The following is a 20,287-nucleotide window of genomic DNA, read 5'->3' as shown; positions in this document are numbered from 1 at the left end:
GGGTAAGAGTAGGAAGCAGAGAGTTTAAAGGTAAAGTTTAACCAAACACACACATCCTCAGACACCTCCCTCTGGGGCCTCTAAAGCAGGCACAAACCCGAGACATGAGTGATGGTTAAAAAAATTTGGGTTTTATTGTTTTTGCTAAACAATACTAAAAAAAAAAATTCATTTTGAAGGCAGGGCTTGAATTATTTAATTTTGATCCATTTATTTAATTAAAAAAAAAAGGAAGGGGAAAGAGATCATGGCCAAAAAAATATTCATTAACCCCCACCCCACCCCCAAAGCTCTAGCCAGTCACATGAGCATCACCCATGTCCCACGCCACAGTACCTGATACACTCTGCCCCTCTGGACTGCCTAGGCACAGGGGCAAGGGTGCCAGGTAGCTCTCAGCAGGTTAGTCAAACCAGACAAACTGGTGGGCTAAAGTCCAGAAATTCTTCCCAGGTTTTCTGCCCATTGGCTGAGCACATACAAACTGTCGTAAGCTTGTAAAATTTCAGGGGTGGTAGGGAAGGTCGTAAGAGCAGTAGGTTGGCAGAAGAGAAACGGCAGGTCACCCAAACTTTCTCCTGGGCTAGTGGCTCTGGATACAGACTTAAAGAGGTCAGGATAGGTAGACTCTGGGTTTCTTATGAAAGAAAACCATCCTTCAAGGAAGAGCTGAGATGTGCCATGCAAAATAGTTCTTCCTACAGAGGGCACAAGAGACGGGGCAGCTGACGTTCCCATCGAGGAGATAGGAGGGTGGTGAGAAAGTTCTTCTAGTACCATGAAGTAAGAAAAAGGCAAAAGGAGAATCCTGAGGTTTTTGCCAAATGTGAGACTGGTACACGTATAGTTGAAGACTAAAAAGCCACCAGGAACCCTCAAAGCCAGATCCCATCTGCAAACACTGGCTCTACAAAGTGCTGCGGGAGATCCTCGCTGTGCACTAAGTTAGGTGCCTGGCTATGGGTGGTGGGGAGGACAATACATTTTTATTCTCAGAGGGATGAGGTGGGAAGAGTGGCCATGATCTAGTAAAAAGAGACCTGCAAGAAGCAGAAAATATTTAGAGAACATTTTAATATATATTTTCATATATATATTTAAAGTTAAGAAAAATAAAACTAATTCAAGCCATGCCCTGTGCAAAAAAAGAAAAAAAGAAAAAAAAAGAAAAATTTAAAGTGAGACCTTTGTCTGCTGCTCTAGTCTCAACTTAAGTATCACAGTCAGCTTGTTACTTTTATTTTGGAAGAGAAGATGTAAAAGTTTCTTTCAATCACTCGGAAGGCAAGTGTAGCCACTTATAAAAACAGAATGGCAGAGACAGACTGGGAAAGGAAAGTCAGAGGTGAAAGGGCAGAGCAGAAAGGAATTTTCAAAAATAAAATTAACAAGGTGACTGTTCCAGAAGGGGGCTGTGAAAAGGACATGGTGGACCGAAGTCTGTTAGTCAAGTAATGATTCAACTTTTAAATTATTCTCTTGTTCTTTTTTGTTGGGTGTTTTGTTTGTTCAAGTCTAAGATTTGGAAATGCTGACCCTCTGTTAACAAGAGCCAACCGGAAATATAGGATCCCTTCCCTCCCCCGGCCTGCCTCCGCTGAAGCCACCACCATCGCCTCCTTGGCTGGATGCTGGAAGAGTCCTCCGTACGTGTGGACTCAGGATGACAGGGCAGCCTCCTTCTGTGGTTGCTGGGCTTGTGAACGCTGCAGTATCTTTTGGCTTTCCACGTCTCTAAAATGTTTTTCAACCTGAAAGACATCAGTCAGCCTAGATCAGAAAAGCAGATGGGCACACAAGGCCTCCCACACAGTTCACTCTAGACTTCACCAGCCTTGTGCTGGCTGTCCAGCTCATGGATCATTCAGCACTGTTCCCCTTGCTTGCTGTCTGTTGGCCTTCCCAACAAGGGAGGTGGGGGTCCTCTTGTATCAGCCACATTTTTTGCAGCTTCAGATAAGACTGTCTAAAAGAAGGTAAATCTATAAAGACGATGACGAAGGGAGACTATTATAAGCCAAACTCCCTCTCCTCTCCTTACACAAGTGCAAAATGAAAACAGGTAGGGAATTACAGTCTTAAAACTTTTTACATCCACCATGTTCGGTCTACCAATACTCAAGTCTGTTTTTACAAATGCTTCAACTCAATCTAGAAAGTCAGATGACGTATGCACGGTCATGGATTCCAACAGCCACTGATGTATACCAACCAGCCCTTCCTGAGAAGAATCCAGCCTGGGAGGAGAGGAACTGCTCAGGCCCAAAACCATGGAATGCTCTGAATAATTCCAAAAAGCCACAGTGCAGAGGACGTAGGGTTGACCACTCGCTTTATTCTGCATTGCCTGGTGGTTCCATCCCCACCAGAGTATCCACACCATGGCTGCAGAGCACCAGCATGCAGGGAGGCAAGGTGGTCAAGGCTGCTCACAGGCTGACCATCAGAAGACAGGGACTGTGGCTAACATCCTGCCGTGATGCTGGAAGAGAAGGCCGAGCAGTCATTCTCTCCCTAAGGTTTCTCGGCTCCTTTACTTACTATTTTGCGTACATGGCTCAGTGCACTCCCCTCTTTGCCTTTACAGTTTTCCACTTGATATGGGGGTGTAATAACAACTTCTTCCATGACTACGATGTTTTTTTCTTGCCATTTACAGTCTTTAATGCTGGAAGGAAAAGAGAGCAGGTGAAAGTTACCTCTTGCGAGGCATCCCACACTTCCTGCCTGATGAATAAATAACTCCAGAAAGCTAACCCCAAGTTCCTAGCTTACTACTCAGTCAATAACTAGATGCCAGCAGCCCACAGAGAGAAGTAGCCAAGAAACACTTCCTGGGTACCACTGGCTAGGAAAAGCAATGGAACTGATGCACACTTATTCCAAGGATGATCCAGAGTGTTACTCTGAAGTTTCAGGAGCCTGAAAAAACACAGAAAACTTGGTGGCGACCTCAAAAGTCCAAACTAATTTAAGTTACAAATAAACAGCTAGGCTCAGGCCACTAGATCCAATTTAAACAGCAGCCTAGGACAAGAGTTGGCAAATTCTTTCTATAAAGTGTCAGGTAGCAAGTATTTCATGCTGTGCAGGCCATACACTCTCTGTCACAACTATTCTTCTGCATGCTGTACCTCAAAAGCAGCCACAGATGATACATAAGCACATCAGGAGATCTGGCCCGCTGGCTGCAGTTTGCCAACCTTTGGCCTAGGGTAATATGGCACCTTTAAAAAGATAGGAGAACAAACTCCTGCATCTTACTGCAATCTTTATACTCTGCTCCCTACTCCATAATGCCGCTCCTCAAAGAGGCCCCTCTCAATTATCAGACAGCTAGGTACTTGCCAGACTGGGAAAACCCATCCCATTTCACACTTAGGGGAACCCAGGGCAGCTGATATTACTAAGAGAGTTCCTTCACATACCTGTAAATGTTCAGATACTCACACCATGGCCTCAAATGGCTCTGATGCCAGCTGCCATCTGTGCACCAGACCCAGGTGGTTAAATAGGGTAACAGAAGGCAGCAGGGGGGAGGGGGAGTGTCAAATGTTTCAGTTTTTCAGCAGCTAGGGAAGCTAGTGGAGAATCAAATGACTTCTGCTGTGACAAAATGTCTTTTATGAGGTGGTAATAAGGTGGCCTTCTGCTCTCCCTAATTCCCTATGTTCACCCCAATGGATAATTGGGAAGACTGAGATAGATATAACTTTCCCTTACTAAAACTGCATCAGCTTTTAGAGAAAAGTACAAGATCAAAACAGTAAAAGAGAAAGAAATCACTAGTTCTAAATTACGGCACACAAGGTGTGGAAGGGACCCTCAGGGATAATCTAATCCAAAACTAAGTTCTACAGATGAAAACACAGAAGCCCAGAACAAATAACCTGTTAGTGATCTTCCAAATGGAAAAGCAACAAGCACCACATCCCTGGATGCAAGATACTGCCAACACACTACCCAACTTCCCTGGTGACATTCAGAAACACAACTACCCACAAATCAGCCACCAGACAGCTCAGCCAGGCAGCATCCCCAAGGCAAGGGACCCCTATGCTCCCCCAACTCACGTCTTGTGTATGGTCTGGAAGAGCTGCTGGCCCTCTAGGGAGACACCAGCGCTGATTGCATAGGCCTGGCTCAGCTTCTCCTCCTTCTCTGTCCGTGCTTTGCTGGCAAGCTAGGGTGGGCGAGAGGAAAGAGACTCAGAAAAACATTCACCTTCATCCTTCCCAACATCAGGACGTAAGTCGAAGAAAAGATGCTGGAAAAGACTGGTTTGGGTAGAGTCAGTTTTCTCAGAGACCAAAAGTGAAACAAACAAGGGATTTTTCCCTGACAGTCCAGTCATTAAGACTCCGCACTTCCACTGCAAGGGGCACACGTTCAATTCCTTAGTTTGGTCAGGGAACTAAGATCCCACATGCCTCACAGCATGGCCAAAAACATTTTTTTTTTTTAAATTTTAAAAAGTGAAACACACACACACACACACACACACACACACACACAATATACCTGAATAGTTTCTGCTATTCCTGGCAAATACCTATTCCTTTCAATACTTACTGAATGCCTACCATGTGCCATACATTCACTACACTAAGCCAAAGATACAGCACTGAAAGGGGCAGGGAGACAGACAATAAACAAAAACATAAACAAGATAACTTCAGACAGGGCTAAGTGCTGGGAAGAAAACAGAGCACGGCAAGGTTTTAGAGCATGACTGGGGGTGGGGTATACCTGATAGAAAGTGATGGTCAGAGACAAAAGGCAATGCATACATTTCTATGAAAGGAGAGAACTAAGGATACTTATCAGCTACTGTGCTGGAGCCTCAGGATTAGAAATTAATGTCTACCACACCTTCAAAGACCAGGATTTGAGGTTTTAAAAATTCAACCATTCTAGTACCATTATCTGTGCTCACATGGGGAGCCAGGACTCAAGGAAACCTAACCAGGCACCACTGACTTGGGCTACAGCTACCAGGCTCTTTTAAAAAAAGAATGATCCACATTCTATTTCATGTCTGTTCCTTAACTGCCCACTAGTGAAACAATCATAAGCTGACCAAGATCAAGAGTTGTAGTAAAATCTAACAGTCTACTCAAATCCAGTAAATCGCTCCCAGTAGGGGTAGGTATCATGTCAATCCCTGCTGCCCCTCTAATACATTTCTGGTCCCACCACACACTATTGGTTGCTGGATTACAAAAGAACAAATGTGTTTGAGTGTAAGACAAAAGAAATATACTGACAGTTAAAACAAAAGGCAGATAATGCATCTGAAAGTCAAACAAACGACTTGGAGATTTTTCAGATCCATGAACAAGAACATACACTTAGTATGCTGACGCTGCAGCTACTGAAGACATATGCACAAACATACACACGAGCACAGACAACCTGGCCCCAACACCAGCTCCTTAATGCAAGCAGAAATCATACCTCCAGCACATTCCCAAGTACCTAGATGCTTGGAGTTCTTAAACATTCATATTCTGCCTTAAGACTAACCCTTGACACCATAAACCAAATATAGATCCACCAGGGGGGAAACAAGCAAAGTGTCTAATTGTTGGCAAAATGAAGCACTTTATTAAGCAAGAGTTTGACTATGAAAAAGAGAGAAAGTGCCCTTCAATCAGGTTATGGGGAACTGAGGAGTCTCAACTGCCTCTGAGTTTCAAAGACTGTCTGAGAGGAGGGGGTGTGAGCACAGCTCACACATGCTGTCATTTCAGTCTCCTTAGGTAAAAGGGGGAAGAAAAGCCAAGACTCTGTAGGGATGTAAAGCCAGAGCTCCCTTTTCACTTGGTCCCCAGGATGTGGAGAGAGACAGATACAGCAGCAGTAAATAATCTTTCAAACCAGGGCCTGCCCCTCTGGATCCACCAGGCAATAACTTTACAAAGAAGGAAAAGCACGGGGCTGACGGCTTTCGGTGAGCACTGGCAATCCCAACTGCAGCAAGGAAGCCTGTGGCTGGAAAGCAGTCAGCCTCCATGGTACAAGAACAGCTAGGGGTGCATTTTTAAGCAACAACAAGCAAACCTTATTCAGTCACCAAGAAAACCCTGGTAACAAGGGGTTTCCTTGAGTCTCACTTTCCAAACAACCCTGTAGGAAGTCTGAAGTCTCCAAGTTTGAACGAAGGGAAAACTGGAGGGAAGCAGCATGCCCTTGGATTCACCAAGCTCCTGCAGACCTCCTGGGAAGTGGCTCATGGTCAGGCAGATGTTTACCCCATGAATAGGCAGAAGGGTCTCACTCTGAGGTCTTTTTAAAAATATTTGTCCCTGAAGACCAAAAACACCTCCCAATGTGGGTCAGACAGAGCTGCTTCTATAAAGCTTGTGTTAACTAGACAGTAACGTCACCCATTCAGGAAGACAAGAGTTGGTTCTGGAAAACCAGGCTCTATGCAGAATATTTAAGAGTGAAATAGACAAATTAAGCTGGGGAACCACTGGAAGAAGAACCACTTTTGAATTTTTGCCAGAGACAAAATAAAACGAATATAAATCTCAGCTGGAAGTGATCTGTTTGGATGGCCTGAGTTAAAAGCAACACAATGGTTATAGAACAATGATTTGAAAGTACACACTACCCCCTCCCCAAATACACTGCACAATCTCTTCTAAAGACTTTTAAAGCAAAGGAGAATGGACCGGATGATTTTTCATGTCAATCCACAGTGCAGACTGATCCCAAATACTAAATGATACAAAGGAGAGCCTTGAAAAAGTCAGCAGAAATCAGTGTAAACTGACTATATTACAATTTACCTCAATACCCTCAACTATTCCACCTGTACCTGCTGCAAATGTGGTTTGAGGACTTAAGATTCACAGCAAACCCTGAAGCCTCCAGTTGTTGGTTTATGAACTATATTTTCATGGCAATCTGAAAATGCGTAAATCTAGTATTCAACTACAGAGATCTGCTTCACTAAGAAGTTGTATAAACGGGGTAAATTTCTCCCAGAGAGGACTGCATCAAGTGGGCATGAGGAAGATTACCTTTACAAAAAGAAACTAGAAACGTTTTTTCTCAAAATTGGGGTGAGAGGGGAAGGGAGATTACCTTGCTCTTTTTAGACAAGTTATTGAAAACTCGTGAAAAATGTGGATAAGCCTCCTTTTGCAAAGCAAATGACTCTCTCTACGCTCAAGTCAGCTGTAGCTCTACATTTCCCCACATTGTATTTCTATAAACTAATGCATATCTATAAATGGTCCAGTTACTCCAAATTAGTAAGTTTATGGTTACTGTCAAATTGCCAGAGAACCAATAAAAACGCCTCCCAACAGAGAAGGTGTCGGATATGCCTTTTAAGCTTGGGAGGGTCATCAGGATTGCAATTTTTTTTTTTTTTTAGGATTGCAATTTTTAAATTCAGTAACTATCACCATACTTCCCCCATTTTCAATGCAAGCCTCTTCCAACTAAAACTGAAACCCTAATTGGTTAGAATCTTAAAGAATGTTAAAGGCACCAACCTTAAAAACACACTGGGTTTAGGCAAATCTCAATTTGCCTAAATCTACAAATACACGTTACTAATGTGCATGTGGCCTAACTGAAATAACTGCACAAGACAACCTACATTTACCTTCCTTTCCTTTCATTTTGTATGATTCCCAATGAAAAAATTCACTCCTTGTCGACAAACCAGTGCTTCCTCCCTTGGCCATTTTATATACAGGACCTTGATGTGGGCAACAGAAAAAAGTTCATGAACTTGACACCAAAGCACATCAATATCAAAAGGCTTCTAGTCACGCCTGCTGCTGGGTAACCTCGAGTGAGTGAATCAATGAACACTAACGTTATCTCTCTTCCTGCACTGTGACAAGAGGAAGCAGCCCCAACAACAACATAATCCAGGCATCTTGCCTCATCTGTTACTTGGTCACCAGCTGGGCCATCTTATTTCCACATACGCAGACCAGGAAGGCACAGGTGCTGTGGGGAATCCAGAGGGACTCCTACTGCAAGTATTTAACAGGCTGTGACAGCTGACCCCACAATGGAAGCAAAGTCCAGAGGAGAACCTGCTGGATATGACCTACTGACTCCACTAAGCCACTCTGGGTTTGTCTTCCCTGCGTAGACAACCAGCTGTCCTCACAGAGGGGTTAGGAAGCACTGCAGCAGCTGCCCCGAACTGCCAGTGCTGCCTGCAAGGCCTGATGGAGGGTGAAGGGCGGCAGGCCACAACAACTGTCATCCAAAGGGCCCCGCTTGCTCCTGCTGTTTTCATTCTGGGGAGTACTCTTGGAAAGCCCTCATTCTTTGTCACCAATAGGCAGCCTCAAAACTATGTCTTCCAACTATCAGTATTCCCAAGTCTCCCTGCTCCCTAGTTGAAAGGTCCTGTCTGAAAATTTCTAATAAAATACTGTTCTTTATAACCTCAGATAGCTGAGAACTCAAAAAACAGAGAACCCTGCTTGAAATCACATCCTGGGATACCTAACGGTGAACGAAAACACTGAATCAAACGAGGGAACAGTAGAGTCAAAGAGGCCGGCAGTTAACACTAAAACCCTAAGAGCTAACTTGCTCAGTGAGAACTTACTCCACGCAACACACTAAGCAACACTTAACGTGTATTAAACATTTCATCTGCCCAACAATTCTGTGAAACAGACTAAAATTACGCCTACTGAACAGACGGAGAAACTAAGGCACAGCTGGTAAGACACCTGCCTAAGTTTACCAAGACACAAGTGGGAGAGTCTAGATTTGAACCCAGACAGACCGACTCCAGAGCGTGTGTTCTGAACTCTGCACTATACCCAAACAGTTCCACTTAAGAAAAGTCTAAATTGTTGAAAACAGTTATAAACTTGAATGTAAAAGAAATGTTTTTTAAAAGAGAAAATATTTTAAAAGACTCAGCTGTCATCTTCTCTTCTTATCAGTGAATTCTGACATTTCCATCAAGTTTCCCTGTCCAGAACACAATTGTCCGCCTTTTAGTGAAGGGCCCCAGTCTTGCCCTAAATCTCAAGAACATCCTTTACTTGTTTTGTTAAAGGTAATTCATAGGAATGCTTTTAAGAAAACAGATCATGTGTGAGAAAGCATTTTGGGCCAATAACGATTAGGTACCCATCATTTCCTGCTGAGCCAAAACTAGAGAAGCTAAGTCAAGCAGGTCTCCTGCACTAGGAAGTTAAGGTACCTTAAGTGCTTTGAGCGGTGATGAAAAACACCCTGCAAATCCAGAGGCCACAGTGCCACCTCACTCTCCAGGCTCTGGCCATCATACTGTTGTCATAAAATAGAGGTCAGCCTCAAGTCAGTCAGCAGAGGCCATAAGCAAAGTTTGTGGCTCACCTGGCTTTGAACAAAAACTAGTTGTTGGTAAAGTCAATAGTTTTTCTTATTTGTAATTATGTCACCAAAAGCTGTCCACAGTTACAATAGACAACTAAACTTCCTAGACACCAACAGAGTAATTTTCTAGTCCTGAGACCCTGACACCAGCACTACTGTGGAACGTCCACAGGACTCTGCCAGGAAAGAAAAACAACTGGCTGGGATGTAAGCTGAAATTTGACCTGAACAACCTGTCTGAGAGTGTACACTCATATTAAACATCTCACACATGGCCATGAAGAAGAACACGGGTGAAAGCACTATGAGAGTTTAAAGCACTGTACAAATAGCACTGTTGACATTATTATTATAACATCATTATTACTAGCACAGAGAAGGTGGCTTGTAGGTTATTTCAAAAAAATTCATGTAATCCAACCTTCCTTTAGCCAATGAGCTCAGGGCTCGCTCTCTTCTGCTTTCTGTAAGAGCTGCTAGAGAGGCTATAAATCCTTAACAGAATCTCTTCCAAAATACAACTGGAATAGTAAGTTGGAAAATGCACTTTATGTGCCAAAATGGGCGCTTCACTTACAGAATAAAGAGCTGGTTTTATTCAGACAGTGAAAGGACCAGGTACTCTCATTTCCTGGGCTCTAAAGAGGGCAGAAAAAGCAACATAAAAAAGAAAAGCCACTCCCTTGTTTCTTACCCCCAAACAGAAGAGATTCCAGCTCAAAGCCGCACCTACCACTCCCTAGCTGCATGAACCTGAGCAAGATGTATAACTTCTCCCGAGCCTCAGTCTATCCATGGGGGCCCATCCTAAAGGTTGGCACTGGAGTTCACTAAGGTACACATCTAACACTACCAGCGCCAGCGCAGTGGCACTGGTCCTCTCCCTTCCTTCTGAGAGCCGCCACTGCTCTCACTCACTGACAAAACAGCAAAACTTTTTAAACTGCAGAGATGGACAAACTGATAGCAATCCCAATCAGCTTGATTCCATTTAACTTCCCTCCCTTTATCTAACTGTCATTTATTCTTCAAGACCCTACTCCATTGTCACATCTGAGAAGCCTTTCCTAAAATGTTCACTACTCTATGCCAACCATTGGCAAACTATACCTGTGGGCCAAATTCATCCAACCACCTGTTTTAGTTAAGTTCTACTGGAATGGTATCACCCCACTGCTGCTTCTGCTACAAAGGCAAAGTTGACAGTTGTGACAGAGACGTATAGTGCACAAAGCCTAAAATATTTATTAGTGGGCCCTTAACAGAAACAGTCTGCTGCTCCCTGCAAAAGTTAAACCCTACTGCCCCTCACAACTCCCAAACATGAGATTCTTGAGGGCAAAAGCAGTGGCTTAGTCATCGTGACATACACAGCACCAGGAAGGGAGGGGTAGGGAGAGGGAAGTGGGATAAAAGGAAAAGAAACCTCGACTATCAGAGATTCACAGAACAGTTCCTAATCGTTAAGTGACTAACACACGGTCACACAATTCATTAGCAGCCCAGATGTGAAAAGAATCTAGTTCTTCAAACTCCCCACATGCTACCACACCAGACTGTTAGCTTTTTGCACGGTACATAGCCCCACTAATTTTCTAGTTTGTGTACAATTTGCTTCACTCTCCAGGGTAGTCTCTGGTATTTACCTAAGCTAGTTTAAATTCCAATGCTATAACTTGACTGCACTACTTGTTTTTTCTTCCCCCCAAGCCTGATCTCTGCCAGGAAACTGTAGGTTAGAATGCCCCTTTCTTAACACTGTAAGAGATACTACACTGACATCAGTAAAGCACTTAGTTTGAATCATCCCTGTGTCAAAGAGACAGAATGTAGAGGGGGCTGCAACAACACACATGGCACATCTCTGCCAGTTGCTTGGGCCCAGCAATTTGTGTCTTCAGGTGGACGAATCTCCTCCTCCCCATCTCCCCACCCAGTGATGTCAAGAGAGCCCCCTTCAGAACCAAACTCTTGACCTAAGAAGGCCCCACCAAATCAGCAAGCTGCTGTGCACTACAGCCTGAACTCAGTCAGGAGCCCTAGCCTGGAATGCTGCATCCCCTACTATGGCTATGACCCCAAAGTTTGAATGCTACTGAACGTGAGCTCCTTCAAAGGCCAGTGATTTTTAAAGTGGCATCAATCACTCTACCTCTGATTTCATCTCACACCACTCACTACTTATTGGGCCCCATTAACTTAGCAATGATAGGGTCTTCCTCTTCACCTTACGCTTTTATCTTCATGACACTTCTGTGAAGAAGCAGCTGTCTGCTCAAAGCCAGATACAAAACTTACTGGTGGGCTCTAACCTGGGACTGTGGCCTTGACAACATACTCTAATCAAGTGAGCCAATAGGTAATATGTAGCTTCCAGGAGCTAGAAATTTTCACCTGATAGAAGAGTCTTGCTTCCCCTAGACAAGTAGTTACTTCCCTTCCTGTTTTTTTTTTTAATTTATTTATTTGGCTACACTGGGTCTTAGTTGTGGCATGAGGGCTCTTTAGTTGCAGCACGCGAACTCTTAGCTGCAGCCTGTGGGATCTAGTTCCCTGAGCAGGGATCGAACCTGCATTGGGAGCACAGTCTTAGCCACTGAACCACCAGGGAAGTTCCTTCCCTTCCTACTTTTATACATAATATGAACACATTCTACCTGTTACTAATATATCTATACCTACGCATAGGGTGGCTAGGTCATCTGATCCTTCTGCTGCTGCTGCTACTAAGTCGCTTCAGTCGTATCCGACTCTGTGCGACCCCAGAGACGGCAGCCCACCAGGCTCCCCCATCCCTGGGATTCTCCAGGCAAAAACACTGGAGTGGGTTGCCATTTCCTTCTCCGATGCATGAAAGTGAAAAGTGAAAGTGAAGTCGCACAGTCATGTCCGATTCTTCACGACCCCATGAACTGCAGCCTACCAGGCTCCTCCGTCCATGGGATTTTCCAGGCAAGAGCACTGGAGTGGGTTGCCATTGCCTTCTCCGTCATCTGATCCTACTTGCTGACAAATCCATACCTCAATACACTAGGGTCAAGATATGGTCAAGGGCCCAGATAACAGACTATGTCCATGAATACAGGCCACGATGCAGTAGCTACCAACTACCTCAGGAATTTGCTAATACTTGAGGATTATCCCTCACATCAACAAAAGCCATAAGGTTATGCTAAATCTTAGCTTTCAAACTTCTTAGAACTCAAAACAAAAACCAAGTGAAGTCTTCCCTGTGTGACACCATCCCTAAAGGTAAGCAAGGTCAGTTACTTTTTAAAGTGAACGTTGTGACTTTCCCATTTTCTCAGCCTTTCCAGGCCCTTCCACAGACCAAGCTCCAAGTGTCATTTTTATCCAAAGGCAGCCAACTTATTCTTCATTACCATCTGCTGATGAAAAAAACTCTTTAAATCTCTTCTTCCTGGTTCTTCTCTATTTAATCACTGCCGTTTAGTAAGGTATAAATGGGCAATAAATACTCACACCAGGCTGATAAATCAGTCAGTGGTTTGGTAAGGGAGGTAGATGCCTTATCTGTGAAGTTCAATTTTCCATGCTTTGTCTCTTTTCCTGCCTCCCCTCACAACATACAAATATTTCCTCCAGAAAGTCTTCTCCAAGTCAGCAAAGTGATAAGACAACTTATACCTCATTTGATGTACTGGAGGCATTTATCTAAACAGATGAGTACATACACTTGCCTCGGCTGTCTCAATGAGTTTTTTACCTCAGAGTCTCAGAAGTTGAAAGCATGACCTCCTAGGTTCTGTGACTGCTCACTCTAACCTTCTGTACTCAGACAAGTGTTCGCTTAATTATGCCTCTTGATAACACTGCCCTAGAAATTCAAGTTAATTCTGGTCACCAACAAGAGGAATCCATATACTATTTTGATTTTCCCCAGTCTTGGGATGGCAAGTTCTGATACCTGAATGAATGTCAGATCCAGTATCAGGAAAGACTGATACAGTAACTAACACTGCCCATGTTCTTGGCTGCTTTCCTTTGTCATGATGCCCTCCTCCCCCCATCCTGCTCCTAAACCATAATTCAAGGAACATCCACCCACTGGCTGCACATAGCTAATGTGGGAGAATAGGACTAACATGTGTCAACGCTGGTCAACCTAAACCAATCCTCCAAACAACTCTATGAGATAGGTACTAACAGGATTCCATTTCTGTGGTGAGAAAACTGATGCTTAGTGACATAAGAGACATACCCACTTGCTTTTAATGTTCTTTCTGACCACACAACACAGACATTTCTCTTTACTCAGAAATATTACTTAGGATTATAAACACATACTCATTTCATTTCACCAACCTACTCTGAAAGTTCTTTGGGTAAGCACACAGAAGCAGAATATACATGGGACTTGGCCATCAAAACATCAGACTTGAGTTCAAATCTCAGTTCAATTACTTACTAACTGGTGGGCTCTAACCTGGGACTGTGGCCTTGACAACATACTCTAATCAAGTGCGCCAAGAGGTAATATGTAGCTTCCAGGAGCTAGAAATTTTCACCTGATAGAAGAGTCTTGCTTCCCCTAGACAATAGTGACTCATCCAAGACTCAGTTTACTCTTCTGTAAGACGGTGATGGTGAGTCAAAGTGAAAGTCACTGTTGTGTCCGACTCTTTGCGACCCTACAGACTATACAGTCCATGGAATTCTCTAGGCCAGAATACCGGAGTGGGTAGCCTTTCCCTTCTCCAGGCGATCTTCCCAACCCAGGGATCGATCCCAGGTCTCCCGCATTGCAGGCGGATTCTTTACCAGCTGAGCCACAAGGGAAGCCCAAGAATACTGGAGTGGGTACACTATCCCTTCTCCAGCGGATCTTCCAAACCCAAAAATAGAACCAGGGTCTTCTGCATTGTAGGTGGATTCTTTACCTACTGAGGTATCAGGGAAGATGGTGATGGTACCCACACCATAAGAACTATCGTTAGAAGTAAATGAGATGTTTGCTGATTGCTATTTCAGAGGGTGGCATGTAAAAATATTGGTTCCTACACTACTTGCCATATAACCTAGAGCAAGTCACTTAAACTGCTAAGCCTGTTTATTCATCTCTTAAACTAAAAGGAAAAAAGTGTAAGTGAAGTCACTCAGTCGTGTCTGACTCTTTGCGACCCCTACCAGGCTCCTCTGTCCATGAGATTTTCCAGGCAATAGTACTGGAGTGGATTGCCATTAAGCATGGTTGTGAGGATGAAACAAGATGTGTCAAAGCTCTCTGTAAACTGTAAGGCACTAGAAATACGTAAGGAATGGTCCCCAACAGAGCTTACCACAATGCTGTGCATAAAATAATTTTCAGTAAATGTTTGATAAATGCTACAAACATAAAACTTTCTTAATGTTGACATGAACCAAATTATCTGAGAGCACTAATAACTGATGGTCAATCTTTATGCCCAGAGAACAAGATGTGGAGTCAATTCAAAAAAACTTAAGAAACATTTTACTTCACTCAACCACACGGACCCTGGACTCTCACCCTCATGCAATATTTAAACCTTCCTCATGAAAGGAAACTAATAAGGATATTTTCCTGGTGGTCCAATGGTTAAGAATCCGGCTTTCAATGCTAGGGGCAGGTTCCAATCCATGGGTTCAATCCCTGGTCAAAGAATTAAGATTCCACATGCAGTGGGGGCAACTAAGCCCATACGACAACTCCTGAGCCCACGCGCCACACAAGAGAGAAACCTGTGCACCACAACTAAAACCCGACACAACCAAACTATTTTTTTAAAAAGTAAACTAATAAGCCATGTGTGCTTTTGTACTTTTTAAAGTCAGAAAATTCGAAACAATTTTTACAGAGTACAATGTTACTGTGAAGTAGATAAAACAATATTCAAAGCTTCCACCTTCTGCAACCCCACTGTCCTCTTTCAAGCTTCCTCTTACATCCCACTGCTGTGGACGGACATAGGACATCTTAGCTACAGTGAAAGTGCCAATCGAAAGCAAAACAAGCTCATCTCCAAGAACTGCTAGTTCACACCGTCCTCAACTTGAGCTGGAATTAAGTATTTCCTTTAAAAGGCCTGCTCTTCCATTTCCTGTTGGGTCAGAGTAAACATCCAGTTTGTATCAACAGGTTTAATTGAACACAGCACTTACTATTTCAGCAAGATGAGCCATCATGTGATGGCATCTCCCACTGCACAGGTAGTACTCCCCAAGACCACAGTTTTCTTCCAGGGATTTCAGGGCATTTTTAGTTCCCTTCTAAAATGCTTAAACAATCCTCCATCTTAAAAACAAAACAAAACCCAGGCTCATGCTCTTAAATGAGTTGAACTTTTCATGTCCTTCCAGCAACATGTAGCTACCCAGATTAGCTGTTTTCAGTAACATAAAGAGCCCAACAGGCTCTTCTAAATGAACCTCAGCAAGAATCACAAAGCATCCTCAAAGGTTCGTTTCAAGGAAAAACCAATATAGCTTACTCATAAACATCTCAACAAATGAAGAATGAATAAATAAGACCCAAAGAGAGCTCTTCAACCTAATTTTAATCTTTGTTTCAGACTCCTTTTTCAAGACTTGGCAATCAGACCTTGTGGTAAGGTCTGAGAGTAAGAAAAGTAAAGATTTCTGGTATTCCCTAATCTATTACCTCCTGCTGTTTTCTGAAAGACTGGGTAAACAACTAGTTTACAATAATACTAGAAGACAACTGATCAGCAGAAAGCAAAACCTTAAAGGCAAAGATAATCCGCAAATTAATAACCAAGAACTATTTATACCTAAGGTCAAATGTAAGCAAAGAACTGCTTCTTAACAGCTCCCACATTTAACAGTCCCATCCATGCCGCTCCAGCCTCTCTCACACAAATGGTGGCACTTTGTGGTACAAGAGCAGAATCCTAGTTATCTTTTAAATTTGAAAAAAAATCTATCTTCTTTCAGATAATCTTTCCTCAACTACTTACTAAAGGCTGTTACTTGGTGACAGACTTCTCATACCCTATAAACATTAAAGAATAACACAGAGCCTTTTCTCCCTTCAACACACCAGGCATAAGCTATTTTATTTAAACCTTTTAAGATCTCTTAGGAGGAGTAAGCCAAGGTTTCAAAAATCCACAGGTATAAGAATGAGATAGTCTGTATGCAACAGTCTTTAATATGAAACCCAAGACCTTTCTGAATCTGTCCTGAGACATCACTAAAAAAAAAAAAAAAAAAACACATGGGGCATTTCCCTGGAATTTAGAAAAAAGGGAGCTCCAGATTTGAGGCAACTACACTCTGCCAGCCTCAGTTACCCTGTGTTCTTTCAGCTGCCTGAGTGTTCCCTTGCTTTGCTGAATTGCAGCAAACACACTACATTCCCAAGTGGGGCAAAAGAATATACATTATTATAATTTTATAGAGGGAAAAATTTCATCACACTAAGTCAACAGACTTAATGAAAGACAGCTGCTACAAAAACTGAAGCCCTAACTTATTCATTCAACAAATATTTATGAAGCACCTACTCTGTGCAAGGTTCTATATATTCAGTAAGGAACAAAACAGGTATAGTTACCATTCCCACAAAACAAAGTTTGGTGAGATAGAAAAGTATACACAATTATAATTACAAAAAAGCTATGAATAGGATAACAAGTCCCAATTTGCCCAGGATACACCAATCTAAACTTGTCTCAGTGTAAAACAAAAGCACTGCCCTCCTCTACTCTCGAAAATGTCCCATACTGGACTGGAAATGATACGTCACCTTATCTCTGAATGCTAGAGTACTGTAAGAGAAAATAACGGAGACACCACTTTAGCCTGGGTGATCAGAGAAGACTTCTTGAAAGATGTGCCATTAAACAGTCCTGATGGATAGGTTCTAGTCATTTTGAGAAGGTGTTCCAAGTAGAGAGAACAGCAAAACTCAAACAGGGCTTGGGTACTAATACCGATCAACGTGAACTTCGGCTGACGGAACTGAACAATCAGAAAAGTTATTTGAAAGTTCCCAGAGACCAATTTACATAGCCAAGATTAAAATATCCTAAGCCTCTAAATTTGTTAGACCTCAAAATTCAAGCACAAAGACAAAAATGAAGCTCTATGTCAGTAGTTTTCAAATTTTTGTAGGTCATGAATCCCTCTGAGAATCTGAAAAATACTCCAGATCTTCACCCAGCAAATACATGTATATTCTTATGTGCACACATACACAATTTCAGGAGGTTCAGAAGGAAAGCCCACAGCCAACCCCACCAACACTAGAAGTTCACACATGGGCTACAGGTTAAGGGTGAGGGGGGAGCTCTCTTTCACAAAGGACAAAAGCCAGCTCTCAATTCTATTTCTCTATTCAGCAGACATTAAGACTTTTCTTAAAATCTTCGGAAGATATCAGGGAACAAAGAAATAAAAACTACAGTGATATAAATATATTTTTAAATATGTCAAAACAAGCCAATTGTAAATCACTGAAAAAAAAAAAAAAAAGGACAATATATGTACCATCAAGAGTCAATGAGACTCAAATTTCCCATCATTTTGGAGATTCAGAACTGCCCTCAAGTCCTTACCTTACTAACGTTGAGTGAAGCTAGGGGAGGAGGGGTTTCTGTTCGGTCATTAATTATTTCCACTTCTGAAACATACTGTAAGTTTATAAGCAAGATATCTGCGTGGTTGGGCTTTCCACTGGAAGAGGGACATTCTGGTGAAAAAAAAGAAAGTTAAGGAAAACAGGGGCAAGCAGAGCACTGACACATCCCAAAGGGGCATGGAAAACACAGTTCTCATAAGGCTTGTGTAAAAGGTGTGCCACAAGCAAAAGGTGGGAGTCCCACAAGAATCACAGCTCTTCTCAGCAAATCTTTGCCTATCACCTTCCTCCCGCTCAACCCCATAACCAAAAGATCTCAAGCTTTTCAAAGCCAAACACAACCCAAAACTTGAAGCCTCAACAGGGTTTCCGTCACCTTCTCTCTACTGGTTTTACAAAGAGGCTTAATGTAGTTTTAATGCTGTATGTATACTGTCTGTCTTGAACCTAACGAACCACACAGGAGAGCAAGTACCTTCTGTTCTTGGTATAGTTCCTATATCTGAACAACTCTTTTCACTTTTTCTGATCTGAGACTTTCCATTTTGCAGAGGCAAAAACTACAGCACTGCAAAGGAAGCTCACTCAAGGTGACCCAGCTAGTTAACCGACTCATCCATCCATTCATTCTCCAGCCATTTCTCAAAAGCATATTGCACATCAATTGAAAGAGTAATTCCTCATTCCAAAACCCTTCCAACTAAACCACTAATGCAAAAGATCTTATATGGTCCAGGTACGAATTCTTGTGTTTAAAAAAAACGAGAAAACGCAACTATTCGAGCTGTAATTAGTTTCAAAGGACATTTTCCTAAGCTAGAAATCTACAATCAGTGTTTAAATGAAGTGGTTAAGTTTAAATGAAGTTGGTTAAAATACTTGCCAAAGACAGCAGACCCAGTAAGAAACTTCCTTTTCAAAGGTGCCACAAAAGATAACTCTTAAAAAAAAAAAAGAAAAAAATCCAAATAAATCCACCTGTGGCTCAAATATAAGGAGGAGGTGATATTACAACCAGGAAGTATTCTGTTTCCAAGATTGAGCTTCCTGGAGTAATTCAGAAATCATTTCCACACCAAAGAAAGAGGCCACCTTTTCCATTCTGTTTAACACTGCCACATTTAAAAGGCAAGGCTACTACTGTGAAGTCAGGATTCCTTGTGCTGGCCTGAGCAAAAGATAACTTACTCTTTCACCTGTAACCCACACGTCCATACACAAGCCCCTGAAAAACGTGGTCCTCTCTCTGGACCAGGTTTCCAGTACAAACATCTCCAAAAGAGCAACTTCCAAATGACTGAGAAGCCTACAATTCATCACCCCGTCCCCAGTGGCACCACGCACACACCAGCACCAGCAAAACAAGCCCCTATCCCCAGTTCTGCTACAAACTCTTTCCTGCAGTAACTCTCCCCCAAACAAGCGAGGCCCATTTGGTCACACACCACCGCCCTTCCGTGGACCACGTCCTATCAGTACACAACCCCTCCTGAACTCCATACCCATGTCCCACTCACTAGCAGTTCCTTACTCAACACACCCCCTCCCCACTTGATTCCACCCGCCCCTCTTCCATCCGGGCTCCAATCACCAGCCCTCTCCCACGACCACCCCTCTCCTGATCACTGGGTGCCCTCTCCTAGCGTTCCCCCCGAAAAGCCATCCGCGTGTCAAGTCCCCCTCCACCCACCCTCGTTCGCGGCCCAGCTCCCACAAGGGGAGGGCGACAAGGGTCCCCAAGGCGGACCAAGGGTCCAGGGAGAGGGGGAGGGGAGCTCAGGGTCGTGCGCATGCGCTCCGGGCGCCGCGGTAGCCGGTCGCCCCTAGGCCCGGAGAGGGCCCCAGCCACCGCCGTCGTCCCCCGCCCCCCCACCACCGCACACACACGCCAGCCCGGCCTCGGGCTCCGCGCAGGGAAGGATACTTAAAGCCAGCATTTTGGACTGGTAGTCGAAGGCTACCACCTCGCCCTGCAGCCGCTGCTCCTGGCACGTCCGGCACGACACCTGGCTCCCAACGCTGAAGTACTCGCCCGGAGGAGCCGCCATCTTGGGAGAGCAGCCGCGGCCGGCGGCGGCGGCGGCAGCAGCGGGCGAAAGCCGGGCCCCCAGTGAGCGCCGCGCCGCGACGCACGGGGCGTGCTGACGTCATACGCCAGGGCGTGGCCTGGACTGGGTGGGGCGGGAGCCTAGGTGGAAGAGCAAAGGAGAGGAAATAAAAGAGGGGTCTGAATAATTATGTTTGTGCAGCTGCTCCGGCTTGGTGAAGCGCTTGCAAGGTCCATTTTAGAAGTTAAAGATAAATGACCTATGTGGAATGAAAAGGGGAGACAGGAGAGAACTGCAGTCT

General features: G+C 43.7%; 1 protein-coding gene across 1 annotated transcript; it reads right to left on the bottom strand.

Annotated features, from left to right (window-relative positions):
- Positions 1–109: 109 nt before the first annotated feature.
- On the bottom strand, positions 110–20,050 carry LSM12 (LSM12 homolog). Its single transcript, XM_086357455.1, has 5 exons — positions 19,863–20,050; positions 17,916–18,049; positions 4,074–4,183; positions 2,542–2,668; positions 110–1,751 (listed from the first exon to the last, which is right to left on the bottom strand). The coding sequence occupies exons 1-5, from the start codon at positions 19,984–19,986 to the stop codon at positions 1,659–1,661; spliced, it is 588 nt and encodes a 195-aa protein (XP_086213581.1). The 5' UTR covers positions 19,987–20,050; the 3' UTR covers positions 110–1,658.
- Between the last annotated feature and the right edge of the window lie 237 nt (positions 20,051–20,287).

This window comes from Bos grunniens, chromosome 19 (genome assembly GCF_055505025.1).
Source record: "Bos grunniens cultivar Pamir isolate PY7600 chromosome 19, Bosgru_T2T1.0, whole genome shotgun sequence".
Lineage (NCBI taxonomy): Eukaryota > Metazoa > Chordata > Mammalia > Artiodactyla > Bovidae > Bos > Bos grunniens.
The sequence above is the reverse complement of the archived record's forward strand: the minus strand, read 5'-3'. Positions and strand labels throughout refer to the sequence as shown.

Bases quoted from the DNA above. Each gene is read 5' to 3' on its own strand.
- LSM12 (XM_086357455.1), bottom strand. From the start codon at position 19,986: ATGGCGGCTCCTCCGGGCGAGTACTTCAGCGTTGGGAGCCAGGTGTCG. The intron at 18,050-19,862 runs GTATCCTTCCCT...TTTTTTCACCAG, and splicing joins GTCCAAAATGCTGGCTTTAA to AATGTCCCTCTTCCAGTGGA. The intron at 1,752-2,541 runs GTAAGTAAAGGA...GATGTCTTTCAG, and splicing joins TGAGCCATGTACGCAAAATA to GTTGAAAAACATTTTAGAGA.